This window comes from Cervus elaphus, chromosome 15 (genome assembly GCF_910594005.1).
Source record: "Cervus elaphus chromosome 15, mCerEla1.1, whole genome shotgun sequence".
Classification (NCBI taxonomy): Eukaryota; Metazoa; Chordata; class Mammalia; order Artiodactyla; family Cervidae; genus Cervus; species Cervus elaphus.
This window is the reverse complement of record NC_057829.1, coordinates 54,036,208-54,059,283: the sequence shown is the minus strand read 5'-3', so window position 1 is coordinate 54,059,283 and position 23,076 is coordinate 54,036,208. Positions and strand designations below refer to the sequence as shown.

At 41.1% G+C, this 23,076-nt stretch overlaps 1 protein-coding gene across 2 annotated transcripts in view; it reads left to right on the top strand.

Annotated features, from left to right (window-relative positions):
* Positions 1-7,473: 7,473 nt before the first annotated feature.
* Positions 7,474-23,076, top strand: part of ANKRD22 (ankyrin repeat domain 22) — a 29,781-nt gene continuing 14,178 nt past the window's right edge. For both annotated transcript variants that reach the window (XR_006345493.1, XM_043926681.1), the window contains exons 1-3: positions 7,474-7,706; positions 20,605-20,796; positions 22,789-22,896. Coding sequence is in view for 1 of the 2 variants with exons in the window: in XM_043926681.1 (XP_043782616.1) it covers positions 7,686-7,706; positions 20,605-20,796; positions 22,789-22,896 (321 nt within the window). In the remaining variant the exon portion in view is untranslated. The remainder of the gene's footprint in view (positions 7,707-20,604; positions 20,797-22,788; positions 22,897-23,076) is intronic.

Genomic DNA, 23,076 nt, shown 5'->3' with positions numbered 1-23,076 from the left:
ACCCTGGCGTCCTGCAGTCCATGAGGTCACAAAGAGTTGGACACAACTGAGAGACTGAACAACAGCCATATGAAATGGACACTTTCAATTTTAAGCCTGCCAGGGTCTGACTCAAACATTATTTCTTGATAGAAGACATTCATGTGTGAAAGTTGTTTCATAGAACTTCTTTTTGTTTGTTTCTGTCATTATGGCTCAGTTTTCCAGAGCGTAAACTCTAAACAGGTTTAAAAAATTATGTTTCTCATATTTCAGTGGGTTTCCCTGGTGGCTCAGCTGGTAAAGAATCCACCTGCAATGTGGGAGACCTGGGTTCGATCCCTGGGCGGGGAGATCCCCCAGAGAAGGGAAAGGCTACCCACTCCGGTATTCTGGTCTGGAGAATTCCATGGACTATACAGTCCATGGATCCGCAAAGACACAACTGAGCGACTTTCACTTTCACACCTCATTATGACAGTGTTTCACCGTGAGGGACCCCAGAACATGCTCCCCCTAACTATGCTTCTTTGGCAAATGAATTACTTTATTGAACTAAAGTCCATTGAGAACCAGGAGAGGCAGGGAAAGATTTAAAGGCAAGATACAAAGTTTCTTTTTGTGAAGAAAATTTGTATCTATAAAGGAAAGGATGGAACCGGAGCCCCTTGCCTTGGAAGCTGGGAGTCTTAAACACTGGATTGCCAGGTAAGTCCCTGTTTTCTTATTAATCTATCTTTTCTTAAGGGCCCCTCGGAATTCTTTGGTGGCCCAGTGGTTAAGACTTCACTAGTGTTAGGACTTAGTGCTTTCACTGCAGAGGGCATGGATTCAATCCTTAGTGAAGCAACTAAGACTCCATAAGCTGCGAGGCACAGCCAAAGGAAAAACAGAGAAGCAGACAAACTTTGCAGTTGTGAAGAGCCCCCAGCAAGAACCTAGAAGGGTAGAAGGAAAAAAATTTTTTTCTCCTCTACAATGATACTCCATTCTCACACCACAACTGATCCAGTCCTCTGTCTTCACCTTTAATTCTCCTGTTGGCCTAGAAGAGGGTTTCTCTACCTCAACACTATCTGGGGAGGATAATTCTTGGCTGGGAGAGACTGTCCTATACCAGGATGCTTAGCAGCATCCCTAGAGTCTACCTTCTCAAGACAAGTGGTATGCCCCACACTCCTGGGTGTGGCAACCAAAAATGTCTCCAGATAATGCCAGATGTCTCATTTTGAGTTAAACAGCCATTTTAGTTAAATGATATGATTATTTAGCATAAGCATGTTCCATGCAACATTTTAGAAATTGATCTAAAATTTACATTTAACTGAACATCCTGTATTTTTATGTGCTAGGTCTGGCTGTCTTACCTGGGGAAGAAAATCATCCCTGATCGAGACTCTCTGGTTCAGAGATTAATGAAAGTGTTTCACCACTTGCAATGAATCAGCTGCTTTTTTATTACTTTACTTTTAGTGTCCACATCACTGACTCAGTGGATATGAATTTGAGCAAATTCTGGGAGACAGTGGAGAACAGAGGAGCCTGGTCTGCTGCAGTCCATGGGGGAGCAAAGTCGGACGCAACTTAGCCACTGAACAATACAACAATACCTACATTCAAACATTTCATCTTTCATGATTATAATAAGTATCGTGCCTTTAGAAACAGACTGTAGGGCAGGAAAAAGGATCTTCCCTCTACCCTTCTAGATTCTATGGCTGAGAATCCCCCTGTAATAAAGGCAGATTGACAAGAGAAAATTGAGCAGAAGGTTACTAGCAGGTATACCTCATGTACACATAGGAGACAACCAGGAAAACTTTGGAAATGGCCAAGTCACCACCTTAAAACCATCTTCAGACAGAAGAAGATGTTGGGGGAGCGGTGGTTATGGGAGGTGATCAAGAAAGCACAGAAAACAAGGGTAATAGTGTTAGGCAGATTTAAGTCATTCCTTTCTCCGTGGATAAATTTCTAGAGATTTAGAGTCACCCTTGTCTTTCTGGTGGGGTTTCCCAGGTAGCTCAGTGGTAAAGAATCTGCCTGCAATACAGGAGACACAGTTTGATCCCTGGGTCAGGAATACCCCTTGGAGAAGGAAATGGCTATCCATTCCAGTATTCTTGCCTGGAGAATTCCATGGAGAGGAGCCTGGTGGGCTACAGTCCATGGGGTCGCAGAGTCAGACAGACTTAGTAATGGAGCAGGCACATGCACATTTTCTTCCTGGTACAGTGAAGGAGATATTTCTACAAATGGACACTTTCATTATAAATATAAATCTCCCTTGCAAAAGAGTAAATACTACTGCTTTCAGAGATTCTCCTGTGAATGTGCAGTTTGAATAATAATCAACTGAAAATAATCCTTATGTCAAAAAGGCCTATTTTAGGATTACATATTCTGCTACCATTTATCAGGAAGGAAAAAAAAAATTCTCAACCCTTTTAGGTTCTTCTGGCTGGCCTAAAAATTTAATTGACAAGAAACAGATTAACAGGAAAAGATCAGATTTAAGTTTGCACACACTGGAACCTCACATACATGAGAAGTTCAGAGAAAGAGGAAAAGTAAATGAGGTATATATGCCATCCCGAGCTAAGGAATGGAACAGAGGCCTGGGGCTTCAAAGAACAGGAAATTCATTTACAAGATAATAAGAGAACATGTTTGGTAATTAAATATTTGCCCTGCAGTATTAAATGGGTCACTCAGATAAAATTTATCTCCAGTAGCAAGGCTTTTTTGGGAAAAACTCCAAACTTAAGTTCTTCTGGGTAGTTAGTTCAGTTCAATTCATTCGCGTCCAACTCTTTGCGACCCCATGGACTGCAGCATGCCAGACCTCCCTGTCCATCACCAACTCCCAGAGTTTACTCAAACTCATGTCCATTGAGTCGGTGATACCATCCAACCATCTCATCCTCTGACATCCTCTTCTCCTCCCGCCTTCAATCTTTCCCAGCATCAGGGTCTTTTCCAATGAGTCATCAGGTGGCCAAAGTATTGGAGTTTCAGCTTCAACATCAGTCCTTCCAATGAATATTCAGGACTGATTTCCTTTAGGATGGACTGGTTGGATCTCTTTGCTGTCCAAGGGACTCTCAAGAGTCTTCTCCAACACCACAGTTCAAAAGCATCAGTTCTTCAGCGCTCAGTTTTCTTTATAGTCCAACTCTCACATCCATACATGACTACTGGAAAAACCATAGCCTTGACTAGATGGACCTTTGTTGGGAAAGTAATGTCTCTGCTTTTTAATATGCTGTCTAGTTTGGTCATAACTTTTCTTCCAAGGAGCCAGTGTCTTTTAATTTTATGGCTGCAGTGATTTTGGAGCCCCCCCAAAAAAGTCTCTCATTGTTTTCACTGTTTCCCCATCTATTTGCCATGAAGTGATGGGACTGGATGCCATGATCTTAGTTTTCTGAAAGTTGAGTTTTAAGTCAACTTTTTCACTCTCCTCTTTCACTTTCATCTAGAGGCTCTTTAGTTCTTCTTCACTTTCTGCCGTAAGGGTGGTGTCCTCTGCATATCTAAGGTTATTGATATTTCTCCCGACAATCTTGATTCCCAACTTGTGCTGCATCCAGTTCAGCATTTCTCATGATGTACTCTGAATATAAGTTAAATAAGCAGGGTGACAATATTCAGTCTTGACGTACTCCTTTCCCGATTTGGAACCAGTCTGTTGTTCCATGTCCAGTTCTGTTGCTTCTTTATCTGCATACAGATTTCTCAGGAGGCAGGTCAGGTGGTTTGGTATGCCCATCTCTTGAAGAATTTTCCACAGTTTGTTGAGAGTCACACAGTCAAAGGCTTTCTTATAGTCAATAAAGCAGAAGTAGATGTTTTTCTGGAACTCTCTTGCTTTTTTGATGATCCATTAGATGCTGGGAATTTGATCTCTTGTTTCTCTGCCTTTTCTAAATCCAGCTTGAACATCTGGAAGTTCACAGTTCATGTACTGTTGATGCTTGGCTTGGAGAACTTTGAGCATTACTTTGCTAGCATGTGAGATGAGTGCAATTGTGCAATAGTTTGAGCATTTTTGTCATTCCCTTTCTTTGGGATTGGAATGAAAACTGACCTTTTCCAGTCCTGTGGCCACTGCTGTTTTCCAAATTTGCTGGCATATTGAGTGCAGCACTTTCACAGCATCATCTTTGAGAAGTTGAAATAACTCAACTGGAATTCCATCACCACCTCTAGCTTTATTCGAAGTGATGCTTCCTAAGGCCCACTTGACTTCACATTCCAGGATGTCTGGCTCTAGATGAGTGATCACACCATCATATTCTTGCCACCTCTTCTTAATATCTTCTGCTTTTGTTAGGTCCATACCATTTCTGTCCTTTATTGTGCTCATTTTTGCATGAAAAATTCCCTTGGTATCTCTAGTTTTCTTGAAGAGATCTCTAGTCTTTCCCATTCTGTTGTTTTCCTCTGTTTCTTTGCATTGATCACTAAGAAAGGCTTTCTTATCTCTCCTTGCTATTCTTTGGAACTCTGCATTCAGATGGGAATATCTTTCCTTTTCTCCTTTGTCTTTTGCTTCTCTTCTTTTCATAGCTATTTGTAGGGCCTCCTCAGACAATCATTTTGCCTTTTTACATTTCTTTTTCTTGGGGATGGCCTTGATCCCTGCCTCCTGTACAATGTCACGAACCTCTGTCCATAGTTCTTCAGGCACTCTGTCTATCAGATCTAATCCCTTGAATTCATTTGTCACTTCCACTGTATAATCATAAGGGATTTGATTTAGGTCATACCTGAATGGTCTAGTGATTTTCCTACTTTCTTCAATTTAAGTCTGAATTTGGCAATAAGGAGTTCATGATCTGAGCCACAGTCAGCTCTGGGTCTTGTTTTTGCTGACTGTATGGAGCTTCTCCATCTTTGGCTGCAAAGAATAAAATCAATCTGGGTAGTTAAGGGAGGGGCAATGGATTCTCTTGAACCCACTGGGTCTCTATTGCCTTTAGTTCAAAGTAATCTTCATGTCAACATGGCACATTTGGGGAAGCTTGTTTCAAACTCCTACACCTTCAAGATGCAGTCAAGAGAGAGAGACAGATTTCAGTTAGAGGAGTTGTGGTCCTGTTAGGAAATTAAAGAAGACTTTTCAGTTCAGTTAGGGTGCAAAGAGCTTGGAGAAACCATCAACAACCTTAGCATAGAGGTAGTGAAAGTGAAGAGGTCTGTTAAATAAGTTAGAAGAGATTACAAAGGAAGCTAAAAAGGGTTACAGAAGATTTACACAAGAGAGTGAAGTACTCCCTGGAAATAGCATTAATGTTTAGGTCAATGGGAAAGACCCTGAATGTGTTAAGAATAAAGAAATGCAAAATCAAACTAAGCCAAAGAGGAAGTCAGCTGCAATCTTACTGGGTATTGCAGACTTCCGTCTTCAAGTCTCCAACAGAAGTATTAGCTAATTCTTAAAATTACAGGGGGATTGGCTCCAATGCCAAGGCATAGTAGTGTATAATTCTCATTATAACAACAATAAGACTCCACTGCATCCATCAGTGGAGTAGAAAGAATTTCCCTGGGGAGGAAAAGAAATTCAAGAGCTCAGGTCTTGAATCCTAGCTCCTTAATCTTGACCAGAAAGAACCTCAACTGATCAGAGTCCCATCCATTTGCTTGGGATGACTGAACTCTTTTCTCATGAGTGTGTGTTTTAATTCTGGGAACGTTTAGCGCTTTGCTGTGATTGTGTTAAGTTCAGAAAAAATGTGTGAATATTTTGTATTATATTTGGTACCAAATATAACAACTTCCCTGGTGGCTCAGCTGGAAAAGAATCCACCTGCAATGCGGGAGACCTGTCTTTGATCCCTGGGTTGGGAAGATTTCCTGGAGAAGGGAACTGCTACCCACTCCAATATTTTTGCCTGGAGAATTCCATGGACAGAGGAGGCTCTGAACTGGCAGGCTACAGTTCACGGGGTCACAAAGAGTTGGACATGACTGAGCAACTTGCACTTTCACCTGATATATAAAATGTCTGGGCTTCCTAGGCTCTAGTGGTAAAGAATCCACCTGCCAATGCAGGAGAAGTAAGAGAACTCCATGGGTTTGATCTCTGGGTCGGGAAGATGCCCCTGGAGCAGGAAATGGTAACCTGCCCTAGTATTCTTGCCTGGAAAATTCCACTGACGGAGGAGCCTGGCAAACTACAGTCCATGGATCTGCAGAGAGTCAGCCGTGACTGAGTAACTGACTGTTCACACACACACACACACACACACAATGTCAACAGTGCTTAAGAGATTTGGCATGTTAGTCTATTTGACCATGTGGCCTGGTGATTCCATGCAAAATGTATTGTTGTTGTTCAGTCACTCAGTTGCGTCTGACTGTTTGCGACTCCATGGACTGCAGCACACCAGGTTTCCCTGTTTTTCATCGACTCCCAGAGTTTGCTCAAACTCATGTCCATTGAGTCTGTGATGCTGACCAACCATCTCATCCTCTATTGTCCCCTTTTCCCCCTGCCTTCAGTCTTTCCCAGCATCAGGGTCTTTTCCAATGAATTGGCCCTTGGCATCAGGTGGCCAAAGTTTTGGAAGTTCAACTTTAACATCAGTCCTTGCAATAAATATTCAAGATTGATTTACTTTAGTATTGATTGATTTGATGTCTTTGCAGTCCAAAGGAGTTTCAAGAGTCTTCTCCAATACCACAGCTCAAAAGCATCAAATGTATAATAGAGATTTTAGACTTATGATTTTTAAATGGAATATTACAAATTAATTTGACTAAATTTGAAAAAAGAATGTTTAAGACAATTTAATATTTGTTTTATTAGAGTAAGTTTAGTTTATTCAATTCACAAGATTGTTTAGCTGTGAAAGTATTACTTGTTATGCTCAGAATTACAGTGCTTATAAAGGAAAATCAAATATGGTAGTACTATAAGTATAATTTAAACCTTTCAAGGTAATTGAATTGACTAGAATGTAAATGGGATTAATTTTTCCAAAATTTAGTTTCTTTTTGAGTTGCTCAAACTTTACTCAGAGATGCCCTTGAAAGTCATTATGAGTATACTTATGTATTTAAAATAGTATAGTTCACAAGTTGACTTTTATTATTTTAATTAGTTTATATCGAAACATCAAGAATATTAAACAAACTTATCTGTGAATAAAGATGGCAATAATCCATTAGTTTTAAAGTGGATTTTTCACAAAGGTCAAGTCCTGTGCCAACATACATGGTTCTAACAAGTGAGTTTGTTTGCACTTAGCCTTTCTCAATAGCCACTGAAAACCAGATTTCAATAGGAAATGTCCCAAACACAGTACCCCGTTTTGAGCCGAGTCCTTCCTGACCCTGTGAAAACTTTTCTTCCCCCTTCAACTCTGCTTCCTTCTTTTCACATGTCACCATTGGCAGAGGAGATATGACTCAGAAACCGGTTCCTCGGGGTTGTAACAGTAGATGACGCAGGACTTGGGTCATTCATTACACAGTAAACTAAGGCCCTCGTTTCACTGGGTTGGGCTCACTGGAAGGTGTGTTGCTGTGGGCTGCTAGAAGAATACTCACCGGCGTCAGAAGAAATGACTTGCCGCTGACCGCCCTGGGCTTCTAGAGACCTTTCCCTGGACTGGGAAGGATTTGGATATTAACTGGAAATACCTCAAGAAGGTTCAAGAAGCAGTAGAGGTGAAGTAAATCTGTGAAGGACCAGTATGGGAATCCTATACTCTGAGGTATGTAAGTTCTCTGGAAATGAGATTCCCAGGGTGTTAAAACTGGCTCCTGCTTTTCAAATGGAACTTCCTATCCCTGTTACTATGTCTCCTTTTCTTCTGTCTAACTTTCTGTAAAAGCATTAAGTCCAAACAAGGTCCTGTGTGCTAGTCTTTTTGATCTGTTTAATATTTTTAAGGCAATAGTATTTTGCAGCTCTAAAACTTTAGCTAGACAGAGCCATAGCGTGTACAAGTCATGATGTCCAGATGTTTATGGGGGTAATTTGGACCCATAAAATGAAGTTTATGAAGATAGAGTTAATGGAGTTGTGTTTTCTGATGTCAAATATCCAGGGGATAAGGAAAAATTGTCCTCAGCTGAATTTTCTAAACAGACAACAGATAGCCTGGTTCTTTTATGGAATCATTTGTATAATACAGAGTAACACCTTTCTTCTGGTATTTGAAAGGAAATTCACCTCTAGCAATTACTAATAAAGCCTGCCCCTATATAGGAGACAGATAAAAACAGAATGCATTTTGATATTTTTCTTTTCACATCTGATGGATACAGAAATACTTTCTCCTATATTGAGAGTAACCAGTTAGAATCAAATAGATTTTTACTAATGTTTTAAAGGAGAACAGGAGAGTGATGTTTAAACAAGAGTCCAAGAGAGGAAATGATGTTATTGTTCACGATTTGCTCCCTCTCCTCTCTGACACAAATAGCCTGTCTGTCCGCATTTCATTGCAGACGCTTGAAACCTCTTTCAGCAGTGGAACCTCTTTGGGTGGTTCATCTATTACTAAAGGCATTTTCTCAGTGTTGGCAGTTTTGTCTAATGCCAGGTGTGGGTTTGTGTTTCTGTAGTCAACTTGTTCTTTAATTAGTTTATATTTCTAGGTATGTCTTGCCCAGCGACTTTAGGCTGGTGAAAAACCCACATAGATGAAAGTGTCAACATGTATAATATTCTAAAATGCTACTCTGGCTTTTCTTAAACCCTAGATTGCCTAAGCGCTGGGGAGAGGAACTTGTTGAAAATGCAGTTTCAAGGGCCCCCACCCCAGAGATTCTGCTTCACTCAGTTTGGGGTAGGGTCCAGAAACCTGCTTTGTAGAGGAGCCTCTCAAGTGATCCTGATGTAGGTAATCAGCTTACCACCTCTTGGGAGAGAAACACTGGTTTAGGCTAGTGCTTTTCAAACTTTAAAGTGCATACAGGTCACTCAAACATCTTTTTCAAATATAGATTATTATTCTATAGGTCTGGCTGGGCCTAAGATAATGCTGCTGAGCCAGGACCACAGCTGTGAGAAGCCAGGCTATAGTTTTAGCTGTTCCCTTCTCCAAGGGATCTTCCCAACCCAGGGATTGAACTCAGGTCTCCTGCATTGCAGGCGGATTCTTTACTAACTGAACCAACAAGGAAGACCAGACTGTAGTTTAGGCCCCAGGAATAATTACTTACAGAAATCTCTGTGTGAGCAGCTTAATTGTTAATGGCCTGCTGATGCGGCAGGTGGTTGAGTCAAGGCAAGGCAAGACCTAATGAGTTACTTAGCAGTATCAAAGAGAATATCCTCAGAAGCAGAATGAATGGTTCACTTTTCAGATATATCGAGGACAAAGCAATGTGGAATTTACTGTGATATTTGAAAGCAAATACAACCACCACATGCACACACACACATCACATGCTTACACATATCCGTAAAAGACTTTAACTTACCCAGAAACTCATAGGTAATTATTCAAAGCTCATAGTTAATATTGAATCATGGATAGTATTGACTGAAAAACACATGCACACCTTAAAGTTGAGAGTTATGTTTTATTCAGCAGACACTCTGAGGATCTCAAGCCCAGAAGGCAACATCTCAAGTAACCCTGAGAAAACTGCTCCGAGGAGGTGAAGGGGAAGCCAGGATATATAGGAGCTTTGCAAGCAAAGGCAGGTAGTAGGAACAGATGATTACTAGAAAGAAAACTAGTTATCTCAAGTTAAAGAATTTAGTGCTTTTCCATGTATGGAAAGACACCAGAGTCTGGGCTCACTGAAATCATTTCTTTGATATGCATCTCAGTTATCTCAGGCCTATATCCTGGTTTTCACATCCTGAGTGTTCTCGGGGCTCACTGTAGGGAGTGGCCGCAATCTGCTGGCTTCTAGATGGCAGGTTATTTGTTTTCTTCCTGAGTTCCCTCAGGGCTCATCAGGTCACCTTTGATGGTCAGAGGTGGCTGCAGTCTTTGATGACTCTGACATCCTTTGTTTACTGATATGTCAGGCAATAAGGTAGTGATGGGATAAAAGGTATTTCCATGCAACTCAGTATCAAATGATACTACTCAAGTAACTCAAAAAGGTACTTACAACTTGGGCTCACATAGCATCTGAACAAAAGAACAACGAGTTTGTAGATCAGTGGCAAGATGGAAGGAAAAGAACTTTGAGTTCCTAAGGCAGAAAATTGAGGGAAGGCAAATACATAAGATAGCTAATGGAAGATGAGAGCTAGTTTCTGTAGATTGCTTTGTTGCCTTCTCTGGGCTGACAAAGGTAATTTTGTGTTTCCTGGTAGAGAAGGAAGGGAGACACCTTCACAAATTTGTATCCTGCTTTTAGTTAAATAGGAGGGCAGAGAATGATCTTTGTATCTACTTTTTCTCAATTGCTTTTACCTCAAAATAACTGTTCCATTAAGAGGTGAAAATTGGGGTGCATATTCTGCTATTCTTTAGAGTCTTGCATTGCTAATAGTTATGCTATTTTATATTAATAGCTATTTATATTAATACCTAGCATATATATACTTATTGAGATACAACTGACATTACATTAGTTTCAGGTGTATAAAGTTATGATTCAATATTTGTATATATTGCAAAATGATCACCACAATAAGTCCAGTTAACATCCATCACCATAGTCACCAGGCTTACATTGCATCCCAATGATTTACTCATTTTATAACTAGAAATTTGCACCTTTTGACTTCCTTTACCCATTTCCCCCACCTTTCACCTCCTTCCCTCTGTCTCATGCAACCACCAATCTATTTTCAATATTCACGTGTGATTTTTGTGTGTGTGTGCTTGATTTGTTGTTTTTCATTGTTGATATTTAGATTCTGCGAAGAGTCAGACATGACTGAGCAACTAATCACAGCACAAAAGTTAGAGCATCTGGTATTTATCTTTTTCTGTGTGACATACTTCACTTAGTATAATACCCTGAAGGTTCATCTTTGTTATGAGCCCCTGCTAAGGTGCTTCAGTCATGTCTGACTCTTTGCAACCCCATGGACTGTAGCCTGCCAGACGCCTCTGTTCATGGGATTCTCCAGGCAAGAATACTGGAGTGGGTTGCCATTTCCTCCTCCATCTATGTTGTAACAAATGGTAAAAGAAATTTGTTCCTGTTTAAGGCAATGGCAACCCACTCCAGTACTCTTACCTGGAAAACCCCATGGACGGAGGAGCCTGGTAGGCTGCAGTCCACGGGGTCGCTGGGAGTCGGACATGACTGAGCAACCTCACTTTCACTTTTCACTTTCATGCATTGGAGAAGGAAATGGCAACCCACTCCAGTACTCTTGCCTGGAAAACCCCGTGGACGGAGGAGCCTGGTAGGCTGCAGTCCATGGGGTCCCTGAGAGTCGGACATGACTGAGAGACTTCACTTTCACACATTGGAGAAGGAAATGGCAACCCACTCCAGTGTTCTTGCCTGGTGAATTCCAGGGATGGAGAAGCCTGGTGGGCTGCCGTCCATGGGGTCACACAGAGTTGGACACGACTGAAGCGACTTAGTAGTAGTAGTATGGTTGAATAATATTCCATTGTAGATATAGATGTACCACATTTTCTTTATCCATGTATTCACTGTTGGACATTTAAATTATTTCTAATATATTTTTAAGAAAGAAGGAGAAACTAACACAACATCATGAATCAATTATACACCAATAAAATTTTTTTAAAAATAGAAGGAGAGAATGAGTGGGTGTCCCAGAGTCATTCCTAATGCCTACAGTAGGGGATATGCTCAGAGCTCAGTGAGAGAACCTAGCTTGGAGTGATCACCCCCGGTTACACAAGCCAGACTTTTAAACAGGGCTGATTCGTTTAAACTCTTATCACTCATATCTGTTCATACTGTTTACAATAATAACAAACATGTACCTTGGACTTATTATGTGCCTGGCTGTGCCTGCCAATGCAGGACATGTAAGAGATTCAAGTTCCTCCCCTGGGTTGGGAAGATCCCCTGGAGGAGGGCATGGCAACCCATTCCAGTATTCTTGCCTGGAGAATCCCATGGACAGAGGAGCCTGGTAGGCTACAGTCCACATGGTTACATAGAGTTGGGCATCACTAAAGCGACTTACCACGCATGCACACATGAGGCAAAGACAGTTTCAGGAACCTGCTCAGAGTTAATGCAACTAGAGAGTACTTACTGGCTAGAGACCTGTGTACATTCAGGGAAATTCTGCTTACCTGCTGGTGAACCTGCTAAACTCTTCCTCTAAAGCTCTCTAAACAGGCATGTCACCCTCCATAAAGAAGCTGGTCTTAACCACTCTGCTCCCCATGAAGACACACTACGGCCCTTTCCCTTAGAAGAATAGGGTACTAAATCCAGGTGCCAGTGAGGTACATCTTACTCTCAGCTGTAGAGAAGTGTTGCACTGGAAAGTACTGTTGCAAAACAAAAATTAGAAAGCAGGAATATGTATAAAAACTTAAAGAGCTCAAGAATTTGTGCTTAGAAGACCTATAGAATCTTCTCTAAGCTCTTATGCTTGTCAGCTAGGGAGTCAGGCCTTAAGAGGAATATCTAGAGAATCATACCATAAATGATGTAGCCCTTTAAACTTTAGGAAAGTTTAATGTTAAAATTACCTATGAACAGAGGTGCTTACACACACACACACACACACTCTTAGTATTAATGTTTTAGAAATGAATCTATTTTTCAGATAGGAAAATGATGCCATAGAAAAAGGGCATATGGTTTAAAGAAAAGCGGGATCATATTGAAATGAACAGTGTCCAGAGAAAGCAATTTCAGCTGAGCAGGGCTTTTTGGGAGAGCTGGTACCCCTGAGGAGGAGAGCTCAGTGGGGAGAGAAAGAGAGATGTAATGAGTGGAAAGGCCATTGGAATGGAAATCCAGAAGACCTGGAATTTAGTCCCCATTGTGCCAGAAACTCTTGGCCCTTACAGGAAATCATTTAGCCTCTCCAAGTCACAGTTTTGATACACATAAAACAAGAGGGCTGGGTGAGATCCAGTTCAGCATGAAACACTGTGTCATTCCAGACAAGGGAAAAGGAGAAGCAAAGGCAGTTGGAAAAAAAAAAAAATCCCTCCTCATAATTTTACAAGCTGTATCTTCTTTGTTTGTATATTGCTCCCTTTGCAAAATTTTGGCATTATGTATTTAAAAAGAGCACCAAAGAGCACCCAGTTGTTTTCTTGATTCCTTCCTTGTATATTTTAAGTATTTTACAAATGATAATAAGGTACTAAATCATTTTTCAAAGAGGAAATGATAACTTCAATGTATGAGCAGAAACTGGAGCTAAGTGCTAATAAATATTTATTCACACATTCAGTCATCTATTTGTTTAATCAACAATATTTATTGATCACATACTACATTCCAGGCACATACTAGTTCCTGGCACATAGTGATAAGAAAATAAAAGTGGATCTGGACCTCTTGGAGCTACCAATGTGAAATGAATATACAAACTGAAAAAAAAAGAACTAGATGCAGTGAAAAGAGGAAGCAAGGAAACAACAGGATAAAGAGTATCTAAGACAGGTGTATATGTGGAATTAGATTTGACCTGAAAGGCTTCTCTGAGATAGTGACATTCGAGCTAAACTCTGGGGAAAATGAATCAATCTTAGAATCTAGTCTTGGGGATAGTGTCCTGGACAGAGGGTGTATGTGTGGAGAATCTGAAGCATGGGAAGTTGGGGCAATTGGAATAACCGAGCAGTGTATGCAAGGCATGCTGATGAAAGCAGTTCATCTGGGTACAGGCAATAAGAAGTTTTATCATCTATTCAGAACTTGTGCTTGCATGCGCTCAGGTTATGTCTGACCCTTTGTGACCCCATGGACTGTAGTCCATCAGACTTCTCTATCCATAGGATTTTCCAGGCAAGAATACTGGAGTGGGTTGCCATTTTCTTTTCCAGGGGATCTTTCTGAGCCAGGGACTGAACTCACATCTCTTGTATCTCCTGCACTGGCAGGCAGCTTCTTCACCACTGTGCCACCAGGGAAGCCTGGAATTTAGAGAGTAATGAATCTGACTCCGGATTGATTTGCTTTTTGTCATCACTGCTCCAGGGATTCTAAATAATGTCAGCTTAACATGGTCCTCCAAACCCTTGGGCAGAAAGTCCCGGAGTACAGGAAGCAGTAAGTGTAAGACTAATCTCTGGCGGTCTCGACCGGTAGCAGCTTGAAGCAGAGTTTGAGCTCCTGGTGGATTGGTGTCAGGCCACGGCAGTGAGAGTGTCAAATCCTGGCCACCAGACCACCAGGACCAGTGATCGGTGACAAGGCCCTGGCCCCTCAGCTGTGTGCAAATGAATTTCCATGTAGAGGAGGAAAGTTGTGAAGCAAGTAAAGTGTTTATTAGGAGGAAAAAGAGTACATATGGAAAGACACACAGGCAGGCTCAGAGAGAAAGAGTGCTGTCCTCGTGGTAGTTTGAATTACTTTTATGGGACATTTCTTCTGGGTTTCCTTTGGCCATTCACCTTGCTTGGCTTGCTTCTGATATATTTGGTGCATCCCAGGACCCTCCTAAGTGTGCACATGTGTCTCTTAGCCAAGACGGATTCTAGCAAAGAGGCCTATGGGAAGTTGACATCACTTACTATGAGCTGATGCTGCCTCCCTTTCTGACCTTCAAGGAGCCTTTCTGCACACGTGTCATCTGGAAGGTCTCCTTGCCTTCGAGAATGAGGAATATGTGATCTTTTATCTCTTACCTGGGTAGGGCTCAGCTCCTCTCTTGCTCCAGCTATTTCGGAGTATGGGAGGAGACTCCAGCTGTTCAGACTGGGGCCCGTCTGTCTCCTGCCTCAACATGACTTCCTCCTCAAAGCTCTGAACTTACTTCTTTGGTGGTCTGAGCTGGTGGGGAGATACAGGGCTTCTGATTTGCTAAATCTAGCAGTGAGAACCCACGCTTCCTCTGCCCCTTCTCCTGAAACAAGCCTTTGCCGTCTCCTGGTCCTCATCCCTGACCGCAAGGCTTCTCAGTCTCAAGTGTGGTAATGATGCTTCTTTAACTTTCTGGCAGTGAAGACAACATCACGTTCTCAAGAGGGTCTTTGTTGGAGAAAGAACACAAAATAGATAAATGTGTGCCTTGCCTTGATTTCCCCTTCACTGTTACGACTCCTTATAACCCAACCACCGCTGGGACTATCCTTCACATAACGTAGTGGATGTAAAGGCTAGTGGATGTAAAGGCGACAGACAAACAAACAGCAACATCAACAAAAAAACACCTTGTGCCTTTCTAAAATTTGTCTGAAAGAAAGAATTTACTAAGAAATTTAAGTCACAGTATGTGAAGAAAGGAGTCATCAGAAGGAAAGGCTTGAGATTTATTTGTACAAGTAAAATTAAACCTTCATTATTATTGTTCCCTAAAATTTCTTGAATTGAAGAGGAAGAAAATGCTTTCTCGACTTTTCTGGGGAGACATTTCGTTAATATACAAGGCTCTTTACCTGAACCATGTTGCATCAAAAGCCACTTATCCTTCTCAGAAGTTGTTAGGGAACATTTTAATTCCCCCCCACACTCCTTTTTTGCCATGCTGTGTAGCAAGCAGGATCTTAGTTCCCCAGCCAGGGATCAAACCTGTGCTCCCTGCATTGGGAGCGCAAAGTCTTAACCGCTGGACCACCAGGGAAGTCCCAGGGAACATTTTAAATGAGTGGATCTTCAGCATGGAGAGTGTTAATAAGCAACTTATAAAGGCAGAGTTCCACATCATCTTTCTTTAGACTGACAGTTAAGGAAGATCCTCTACACTTAGAGGGAAGCAATACTGAGGATGGGCGTGGTGGGAGAAACTTTGCTTTTAGAGAATCTATAATGGTGCAGGCAGCTCAGGTTCTTCCATGTTACTAAAAATGCAAACTCGTGGACTGTAAGCCACCAGGCTCCTCTGTCCATGGAATTCTCCAGGCAAGGATACTGGAATGGGTTTGCCATTCCTCTCTCCAAGGGATCTTCCCAACCCAGGGATTGAATCTGGGTCTCCTGTATTGGCAGGTGGATTCTTTACTCTCTAAGCCACCAGGGAAACCTGAAAAGGTGGTATACAAAGTGGGACAGAGGTGGGCTTCTAGCACCCAGCTCTCGACTATTTTTAAGGCCAGACATGGACACTTCCTCTTCTTCGGGCTGATCTGCAAATTAGATGGGCATGAGGAAGATAAGCAGGAGAAAATCAATCAAAAGTTTGATAACATGTTTACATGGGAGAGACCCAGGAAAACTGAGTAGCTCGCCAAAATGGCTGAAATCTTCACGTTAAATACCATCTTCAGCTAAATATGCAGAGGATGTCGGGGTAGTGATTTGAGACTTCAAAGGGGAGGAAGGCAATTCATGTGAAGATGAAAAAGCAGAGAACTTCCCTGGTGGGCAGGTGGCTAAAACTCCATGCTCCCAAAGCAGTGGGCTCAGATTTGATCCCTAATCAGGGAATTAGATCCACATGTCACAACTAAGACCTGGTGCAGCCAAAAAAACAAAACAAAACAAAACAAAACAAAAATAAATGTTTTTCTTTAAGAAGATGAAAAAGCAAACATTCAGTAGATGGATGTTTGCTGGGCCTGCAGAAACAGTGGGACACAAAGTAGACTCTGATCTTTAGGCTTTGCTGAGTTTTCCCCATATTCCTTGCAGAGATCTCTGGTGATAGCCCTATTCTGGAACGGGCCTTTTTAAAAAAAAAAATTATAGTTGATTTACAATGTTGTGCCAGTCTCTGCTGTATAGCAAAGTGATTCAGTTTTACATATACATACATTCTTATTTTTAAATATTTTTTCTATTGCAGCTTATCCCAGGAGACTGGATATAGTCTCCTCTGCTGTACAGTAGGACCTTGTTGTTTATCAATTCTAAATGTAATAGTTTATTTATATCCACCAACCCCAAACTACCAGTCCATTTCTCTCCCTCCCCTCAGCTCCTTGGCAAGCACAAGTCTGATCTCAACCAATAGTCTATGAGTCTGTTTCTATTTCATAGATAGGTTCATTTGTGCCATATTTTAGAATCCACATATAAGTGATATCACATGGTATTTGTCTTTCTCTTTCTGACTTACTTCACTTAGTATAATAATCTCTAGTCGCATTAATACAGCTGCAAATGGCATGAGATTCTGTTTCCATATAGGTCATTACTGGGCATTGAGTAGAGCTCCTTGTGCTATACGGTGGGTTCTCTATCCCATCATTACTCTTTCAGTAATTATTTATCTGATGACCATCTCTGCTCATCTTCACTGGCTTCTATGTTTTTAAAAAATAATTATAAGGGTATGGTTTATGTTAATTGAAGGTTTATTATGAGTCAGATCTGAGCTATGTGCTTTATCTATACAGTCACACTTAATCCTTTTTGTAACCTAATAAAGAAGATGTGATTATTAAATGAAGAAACAAACTGAACACAAATTGTTTAAGTTGTCCAAAGAGCACAGTTGTTAAATGGCAGGGCTGAGATCGGAACCTAGAAACTTTGTTTCCAGTGCCTGTATTTATAACCACTTGAAACTACCACCTTGTCTCTAAGGGGGGTAGAACTTTGGCTGGACCCTGATACTTCCCTCCTGGGTACCCACTGGCTCCCTCTTAGCTTTCACTACCAAACTTACAACCCAATCCAGTATTCTCTTCTGGGAAATTCCACAGATAGAGAAGCCTGATGGGCTACAGTACATGGGGTCGCAAAGAGTCAGACATGACTGGGTGACTGAGTACACACACACCAAACTTGCCACAGATTCCTCTCTGATCACACTCTTTAATTCTTCTTAATCCGAGTACTCAGGCCCATATAATCTGCCTTCTGCCCAAGCCTGTGTGAAATTGATCTCTGAATGGTCATTAATGATCAGATCCAACCATCTTTTCTTGAACTTGACTTTCTTAATTCTATCTTCCTTCTTGGAACTTTTAAACTTTTTCTTTTTTCAGCAGATATTGCTAAACACAGAAACTGTGTGTCTAGGATATAGGGATCCTAGGAATGATGGAAAGATAAGATCAGGTCAATATTGTAAGTAATGTTGCTCAAATGGGATTGAGAAAACACGCCAAGGCACTGGGCAACTTTTGCAGGAAAACTGTCCACTTTTCCTTTCCTCCTCATATTTAGCTCTCAATGAAGATTTTGAGCAGCCCAAGCAGAGGGAACTTTGTGTGGTGTCCTGTGTGAACTGTGGGCTCTTAAAATGTTTGAGTATTTTAAGAGAATCTGGAAAGCCCGATTATGACATAAAAAACTCCACCTTTTAAAATATTGTCAATAAAAATTTTAGAAAAAGAAAAATTAACAATTTGGATAGGATGTCTAACCAAGCCAGGAAGACACTTTACTTTTTAACAGAAAAATTAACTCTAGAACCACCTGTTTTTAAGTTTTGGAAACCATCACTTCCCAAACGCTAGTCCATCAGTAGTAGTGATAAGAGGCAAAGTTTCACAGGTCTATGGTTAAATTTTTAAAAAATGAAATGGGTTTTTCCAAACAACTAAATCTAGCTAATATGACAGTTTTTTCCTTCTGATTACAGACTGGCATCTGTTGTCAGTGCTTTTATGACTCCGAGCTGCCCCCTAGTGGAGATAGCATGTAGAACAGCATAGAATTTTCTCATCTGCTTGTACAAGTCATCCAACAAATCACTTCTGTGTGATGTCTAAATAAAAGTTGAGAGTGAAAGTGTAGTCGCTCAGTTGTGTCCAACTCTTTGAGATCCTGTTGACTGTATGTAGCCGCCAGGCTCCTCCGTTCATGGGATTTTCCAGGCGAGAATACTGGAGTGGATTGCCATTTCCTTCTCCAGGGGATCTTCCAGACTCAGGGATGCAACTCACACTTCCTGCATTGCGGGCAGGCTCTTTACCGTCAGTTAGACATAACAATTTAATTTTATAATTAAAAAAAGCTTTGCCTCCTTTGCATTTGGGCCATATCTTTTTCTGTCTTCTCTTGCAACCACTCTGACCACTATTTCTTTACCTGTTGGCAGATACTGCTAATTAATTTAATTAGTACTTGTTTTAGTCACTAAATTATGTCCAACTCTCTGCAATTCCATGGACTGCTGTCCACCAGGCTGCTCTGTCTGTGGGATTCTCCAGGTAATAATACTGGAGTGGGTTGCCATTTCCTCCTCCAGGGGACCTTCTTGACCCAGGGATCGAACCTGTGTCTCTTATGTCTCCTGCATTGACACGTGGATTCTTCACCACTTGCCACCTGGGAAACTCATAAGCAATAATAATAACTTCCATAAACTAAGTATGATTCATGTGCCAGGTATTTTAAGTGCTTTTTAATACAGTCTAATTAAAATCAACCTGAAAATATTTAATGTTTTTCTACTCTGTTCCCAGTGCTGACCAACACTGCATGAAACTGATCTCTGAATGGTCATTAATGATCAAATTCAGCAATCTTGTCTGGGGCTGCGGTGGTGAATGGAATTAAGTAGTCTCTATTCATGTGGAATTTCTAGCCTGAGCTTCAGTGCTTCCCCTCACTCACTGTGCCCTCAACACCTCCTGATTCACACTGGTGTGAAACACACAATTATAAATAAGAAAAGAGGTATAATTATGTCAGTTGCTGTAAAGGAATGCTGTAGCCAGGAAAGACTTAGATAATAGGAAAATAAGTTATGACATGAAGGGTAAGCTAGAAGTTAGCCAGGTGAGGAGACAGGTGAAAAGTGTTTTGATTTGTTTCGCTTGTTTGTTTTCTAGAGGGAGTAGTAAGGGCAGAGGCCCTGATGGGGGAATTAAACATCGGCTTCCCTGGTGACCCAGTGATAAAGAATCCACCTGCCAATGTAGGAGACATGGGTTTGATCCCTGGGAAAATCCTCTGGTGAAGGAAATAGCAATCCACTCCAGTATTCTTGCCTGGGAAATCTCATGGACAGAGGAGCCTGGCAGATTAGTCCATGGGGTTGCAAAAGAGTCTGACATGACTTAGTGACTAAGCAACAACAAATTGAAAAAAAGAGAGAAGTCCAGAGGGAGAGCAGAGTGGGGAAATTAGGCAAGATTAGGTAGGTTCAGAAACTCCCATCATGCATTGCCAACTTCCTTATAATTCTTTATAAAATAAAAAGCATCTAGTTGCAAGTAATTACATAATTCAATATTTGTCTGAAATAGGTCTTTCCCACTGTGCAGAGTTCCTTGGTGGGGTGTGCGGGAAGGGGGCAGGTGGTCATATGTCTTTGACCCATTACTTGGCTGCCCTGAACTCCTCCCATAGGCCGATTTCATTTTAAGTAAAATCCTGCTTTCCTGACAGACATTAATCCATGAACCCAACATATGATTTCTTTAGTGAGTTGGTAATATTGTATTCATCCTTTCACTCACTGGTCTTGGATGAACATGCCTGTGTGCCAAGCAATTTAGGAAATCATGAGGTTCTAGTCCTTAAGACTAGACATAATGGAGACCCAAGATCTCATCTACAAAGCAGAGGACTACTGTTCCAAAACACAGAATTTCAAGGTATCAGGTGATTTTTTTTTTTTCCTGCTGTAGTTTAATTATTCCTGTATTTCAAAACCTGCTTTTGTTTTCCTCTCCTCAGCCCATCTGCCAGGCGGCCTATCAGAATGACCTGGGTCAAGTGTGGCGGTGGGTGAAGGAAGATGGCAACTATATCAATGTCCAAGACGGCTTTAATGGAGACACCCCCTTGATCTGCGCTTGCAGGCGGGGGCACATGAGAATTGTTTCCTTTCTTCTGAGAAGAAATGCTGATGTGAATCTCAAAAACCAGGTGAGGCTGTGACTACGGTAATGCCTTTCCCCTTGGCCCGGTGGAAGCAGTGGACATCATTTGCTTGTTGTTTGCAGTTCTTAATATCAACAAAAAATTTTTTTGGCCTTACTTTAGAGAGACTGACACTTACTGAGGCCATGTTATCAGGCTAAAAAGCAAAATAAAGCATAGTTCCATGAGCAGGTATAGTTCCATGAGCAGGCATATTTTGTGGGTTTTGTGGCAATTATGTCCTTGCATTTATGAAAAAACAAAACAAAACAGGAATGGTTCACTCCTTTGTCTGCAAAGAGCATCTTCCTTTCTTTTCCTCCTTCTCCTCCTCCCCAGGCTTCTCTTTGCCCTTCTTCTTTCCCTGCTCATGTTCCTCACTATTACAAAAGTTAATTGGCAAGAGTCCCTGGAAAACAAGTATTGATCTGGTACTGCTATTTCATTAGTTAGTCTTTTGTCTACTATGTCAATGTTCTGATCTCCAGAAGATTCTATAATTTGCTTATGGAATAAAAGAATTTCAGTAAGAAATTTGCAAAGAACAAATATGAGGCTACTTGAAACCAGACAGGAGATGCTGTGAACATCCTTTCAGAACCCCACAGGAACGTCCAGTATTGGCATCACAGTAAAGCCAACATTTAAAGGACACTGAGTAAATATAAAAAGTCACTTTTTGTAATAATTGTGAATGCCCAGAACCCACTGAAGTACATTCAATGACAGAAAATAGCCCATAAGGCCCCACTTGCCCCATCCAAGTCACTTCAAAATCCACATTTGGAGTAATAATATATTATCAGAAAATGGGTCACTGCTGGACCTTCTTGTTTGTGCTTCCCATTTTTTGTGTTGTTGGGTTTAAAAGCAAGTCATGGCTGGGCTGCATCTAACAGATAGGCAGTTTAATGGAGTGTGACATGATTGCCCCAGCACCCAGCTGAGGAACCAGGTGGGTGGCCTTGTGGTGAGAGGGGGTGGCCAAGACAGATGTTTCTGGGTTCATGCCCTCTCAGGAGACTTGGTGGTTAAGAGGCTGAGGGATGTTTGTCAACACTGGGAGGAGGCAGCTTAGCTCTGTTTGGCAGAGAACCTGAGCCAGCCTGCTCATGGAGATCATGGAAAGGACTTCAGTGGATACTTAGGTAGAGATTTTATGAGAAGTGGTATTTGGTTTGCAATTTGAAAAATACTTTTAATGTTTTTTTAAAGGTTTAATCACTTACATTTTCCCCCATTATTAATTCTTACACATTAATAATTTGAACTGATGCTTTCTCATTTCTTAGGTCTGTGAACTGCCTTCAGGAAGTTCGCCTAACCTAGGAGTTAGGAGTAAGGACTCCTAACTGGAGTCCTTAAAAACAAACAAACAGAAAGCTCTGGTGTACCATTGATGATTAAGGAGGGGTGGTGGTGGTAGCTTAGTTGCTAAGTCGTGTCTGACTCTTGTGATCCCATGGACTGTGGCCTTCCAGGCTTCTCTGTCCTTGGGAATTGTCCAGACAAGAATGCTAGGGTGGGTTGCCATGCCCTCCTCCAGGGGATCTTCCCAACTCAGGGATCAAACCCAAGTCTCAAACCTGCACCTCCCACATTGCAGTTGATTCTTTATTGCTGAGCCACCAGCAAAGCCCAGATTAAGGAGTAACTATAGATTTTCATATTAAATTCAGTCCTTTGTTTATATCTCAATGTATTTCCCCCCCCCAAACTAAAATGAGTGTAATAATCCATTTTTTGATAATTTGTAAAACGTGCATTTTATTTACTGTCTTCTTCTGTGGCCCAACTTTTCCTTTAGACTGTACTGTGTTCAATATTCTGGTCAATGGAAAATGGGGTTTATTTGTTAGATGTACTCTTCAGAAAAGGGTGCCATGGGTACCACAAAAATAAAAATCACAGACTAAAGTTTTTGATATTATAATTTCAAAACCTGAATTTTGACAAAGTTTTTTTTATTAATAAAGAGTCCTTTTATGAATTTTTTAGAAACAGAGAACCTGCTTGCATTACGCTGTGAAGAAAAGATTTACCTTCTTTGATTATCTACTCATTATCCTCTTAATGCCTGTCCTGCTTATTGGGTATTTCCTCATGGTGAGTACAACACTCATGAGATGAGTGAGTAAGAGATTGTCAGCATGAGTCATTAAGTTTTGCTACACTGGTGAGATGTAAATAAATGGTAACAAAAATAAGCTCTTGGTTTGTATTCTATAAATGGCATTACCAACATATATGCAATGCTATGATTGAAGTAAAGAAAGAAGAAAGGAA